At 44.3% G+C, this 3,877-nt stretch overlaps 1 protein-coding gene across 1 annotated transcript in view; it reads right to left on the bottom strand.

Moving 5' to 3' along the window:
* The window catches only part of LOC102820173 (ribosyldihydronicotinamide dehydrogenase [quinone]-like), a 67,276-nt gene that overhangs the window by 28,368 nt on the left and 35,031 nt on the right, over positions 1 to 3,877 (bottom strand). The window contains exon 2 of the mRNA XM_006870576.1: positions 1,623 to 1,753. Within this exon, the coding sequence (XP_006870638.1) occupies positions 1,623 to 1,753 (131 nt within the window). The remainder of the gene's footprint in view (positions 1 to 1,622; positions 1,754 to 3,877) is intronic.

Below are 3,877 nucleotides of genomic sequence, written 5' to 3' on the forward strand. Positions count from 1 at the left end.
TATACAGGGTCACTATGGGTCAGAACCGACTCAAAGGCACTTAACAATAACATCCTCTGATTAGGGAATCCTGGTGTGACGCTGTGGGTTAATGCGCTGGACTGAAACGTTGGTTTCAACTGCAAGGCTGGCAGTTCAAGCTCACCAATCGCTCCTTGGAAACCGTATACAGGGTCACTATAGGTGGGACACACACAGGGTCACGCATGATAGGTGGCACCAACTTGGTGGCTCTAACAACACCAGCATAATCTGATTAGACATGTGAGTACTAAGATTTTCCTTTAACTCCACTTTGGTTCCCATATAATCCCTAATGCTATCTAATGGTGTGTCTATAAAGGGAAATGCACACAGACAATATTTTGTTAGTGCAGTAGAAGCTCATGTATCATGTGCTTTCAGTAGAAATCAAACCCAGGACTTGGCATTGAAACTGGAGCCCTATTGCTGTGTGGTATTGGTAAGCTGCTTGACCTTTCTGTGCCTCCTTTTTCTGACTTGACAAATGTTGTTGTTAAGTACTGTCGAGTCGGTTCCAACTCATAGTGACCCTGTATAGGGTTCTGAGGAGCAGCTGGTGCGTTTGAACTGCTGACCTTATGGTTCACAGTCCAGGGCCGCTACTAGTTCCTCCTCGGAGAATCCCAGGGTACACTGCCATGTGGGACACAGAGGAAGTGCCTGGGAAGATGTAGGTGTGGTGGCAGTGTGCTCGGGTGTAGAAGAAAATGTCTAGTCCTGTGGAATAAGAAAATAAACAGTGGAGACCTTGGGAGGAGTCTCAGGAGAGGAGAGACACTGAAGGGAGAAGACAAGTTGAAGAGGGGAGAGAGAAGGACGAAATCTGTAGGAGGCATGGGCTGTGGCTCTCTGTAGCTGCCTGTTTCCATGGGCAGCTCTGCCTGGGCTGGCTGACTAGGACAGCTGCTCCAGGTCTTCTACTTAGAGAGGGGATCACTGAGGAGGGTGATGGGAGCAAACCTGGACTGGGCTGAGGAGGAGGGAAAGGACCTTCTCCTCCCATAATTCCCATTCCTTCTTGAAGGGCTTGTGACCTTCATCTTCTGGACATGTGGGTTTGTCTAGACAGAACCTGGCCTACTGATTCCTCACGTCTAAAAGATAGGCCAGCCCCAGTACAGGGTTGTCTTGTTCTCCCAGTCACTTGCTGCCCTCAAGCAGTCTGGGCCAATCCGATCCCTTCCTTGGATGCTGTTTGCAATCTAGAGAATCGGGTCACTGGTGTGTAGAGGGGAGATGCGCAGTGAGGTGCAGTTCCCAGCCGAGAGGCTTCCCCTCCTGGCCAATGTGTGAGTGAGTACAAGGAGCAGGTGAGAGGAGAGGAAACAAGGTGCCCTCCAAATGACTAATCTGGGGGGTGGGGAAGCAACAGATCCTGGGCCAGTGGGCTAAAGGGAAGTCCTTCATGGATCTGTGCTTATGGGTCAGCAATTTAAATGGTGATGCTGGAGATATGATTCCCGCATTCAAGTGGACAACAGATGAGTATGCAAGTGTGCTCAACTTAACACCACTGTGAGAAGCTGGAAATCATCATTTGGGATGAGTTGGTACATGGTTGGCTCAAATCCTGCATACACAACAGAGGGGACACAAACCTGAAATATCACTAGGTCGGCTTCCTGAACCTTTTTCTGCTCGTCAATGATATCTCTGGCCAGAGATCTCTTCTTGCAGGCTTCATAAGCTTCCACCCCATAACTGAAGGCCTCGGGGTTACAGCATGCACCTGGGGAGAAACAGGTCACTGGACACATCCCAGTGAGCATCCACAACAAACCCCCAGGAGAGCTGTATACTACATGCTCCTCAGAAACCCTATACAGCATCACTATGGGTTGGAACCCGACTTGAAGGCACTTAACATCCTAGGCATTGGTGGTGGTTATGTGCCGTGGAGTCGGTTCTGACTAACAGCGACCCTGTACAGGTTTTCCAAGGCTGTAAATCTTTACGGGAGCAGAAAGCCTCATCTCTCCTCTGTGGAACAGCTGGTATTTTCGAACTGCTGACCTTGTGGTTTGCAGCCCAATTTGTAAACACTATGCTACCAGAACTCCTTATCCTAGGCATTAGTAGGCTGAAATGGACTGGTACTGGCTATTTTGAATCTGACAATCATATGAATCTGACAATCATATATAGGGAATAACAAATTGAATAAGAATGGTGTTGCATTCATCATCAAAAAGAACATTTTAAGATCTATTTTGAAATACAATGCTGTCTGTGATAGGATAATATCCATACCCCTACAAGACCAGCTAATACCACTATTATTCCCATTTATGTACCGATTACTGAGCCAGTGATGATGCAATTGAAGAATTCTATTTCCTTCAGTCTAAAATTGATCAAACATGCAATCAAGATATATTGTTCATTACTGGTGATTGGAATGTAAAGGCTGTAAACAAAGAGGAAGGATTAGTAGTTGGAAAATATGGCCTTGGTGATAGAAATGAGGCTTGAGATTGCATGATGGAATTTGGCAATACCAATGACCCCTTCATTACAAATGTCTTTTTAAACCATATAAAAGACGACTACACACATGAACCTCACCAGATGGAATACACAGAAATCAAATTGACTACATCTATGGGAAAAGATGGTGGAACATCTCCTTATCATTAGCTAAAACAAGACCAGAGGAAGACTGTGAAACAGATGAATTATACTTATGCAGCTAAAGAAAATTACAAGTCCACAAGAGCCAAAATATGACCCTGAATATATCCCACCTGAATTTAGAGACCATCTCAAGAACAGATTTGACACATGAACTCCTGGTGTGGCGCTGTAGGATCAGCACTGGACTGGGAACCACAAGGTTGGTGGCTCAAATCCATCAGCTGCTTCTTGGAAATCCTATACAGGATGGTTATGAGTCAGAACCAACTTGACAGCACTTAACAGAACCAACAAAGGCAAACTATTGAATGATGCAGAAAGTACCAAAGAAAATAGAAGGAATAAATAGAGTCACTGTACCAAAAAGAAATGGTTTATGGTCCATGATTTCAAGAGGTAGCATGTGATCAAGAGCTAATGGTACTGAAGGAAGAAGTCCAATGTGCACTGAAGGCATTGGAAAGTAATGAGACTCCAGCAATTGATGGAAAACAAACTGAAATCTTTCAACAAACTGGTGCAGCCCTGGAAACCTTCACTCATCTATGTAAAGAAATCTGGAAGACAAACTACCTGGCCAATTGACTGGATGAGATCCATATTCATGTTCAGTCTAAAAAAAGGTGTTAACATGGAATGTGAAAATTACTATCACACACTACTAAAACTTTTTAAGATAATTGAAAAATAGTTGTAGCTATATATCAACAGTGAGCTGCTCGAAGTTCAAACTGGATTGATTTCAATTTTTTTATTGTGATTTGAGTGCACGTTTACAGAGCAAATTGGTTTTCCATTCAATAACCCATACATGTTTTGGTCCATGACATTGACAGCAATCCCCACAGTTAACAGCACTTTCCCTTCTTCTCTGTGTTGACCATTTCCATTCATCCGTCTTTCTTGTCTCTGCCTGCCTTCTGAGATTTACCGCTGGGTAGATGCTACCATTTTGCTCTCATATAGTTGACCAGTCAAGCAACTGTTTAACTGACAGTTGGGCCATATACAGGGTAAGCTGACTTCCAGGCCTGAAGAATGTCTAAGGAACATAATCTTGGGGGTTCTACCAGTTTCTTTTAGACCAGTAAGCCTTGTCTTTATTAGAATTTTGAGTTTTATTCCACATTTTGCTCCCATTCTAATCACGATCTCCTTAAGATCTCTTTCCAGGCAGTCGGCAGTAGTAGCCAGGCACCATCTAGTTCTCCTGGTCTCA

Source organism: Chrysochloris asiatica, unplaced genomic scaffold (assembly GCF_000296735.1).
Source record: "Chrysochloris asiatica unplaced genomic scaffold, ChrAsi1.0 scaffold00144, whole genome shotgun sequence".
NCBI lineage: Eukaryota > Metazoa > Chordata > Mammalia > Afrosoricida > Chrysochloridae > Chrysochloris > Chrysochloris asiatica.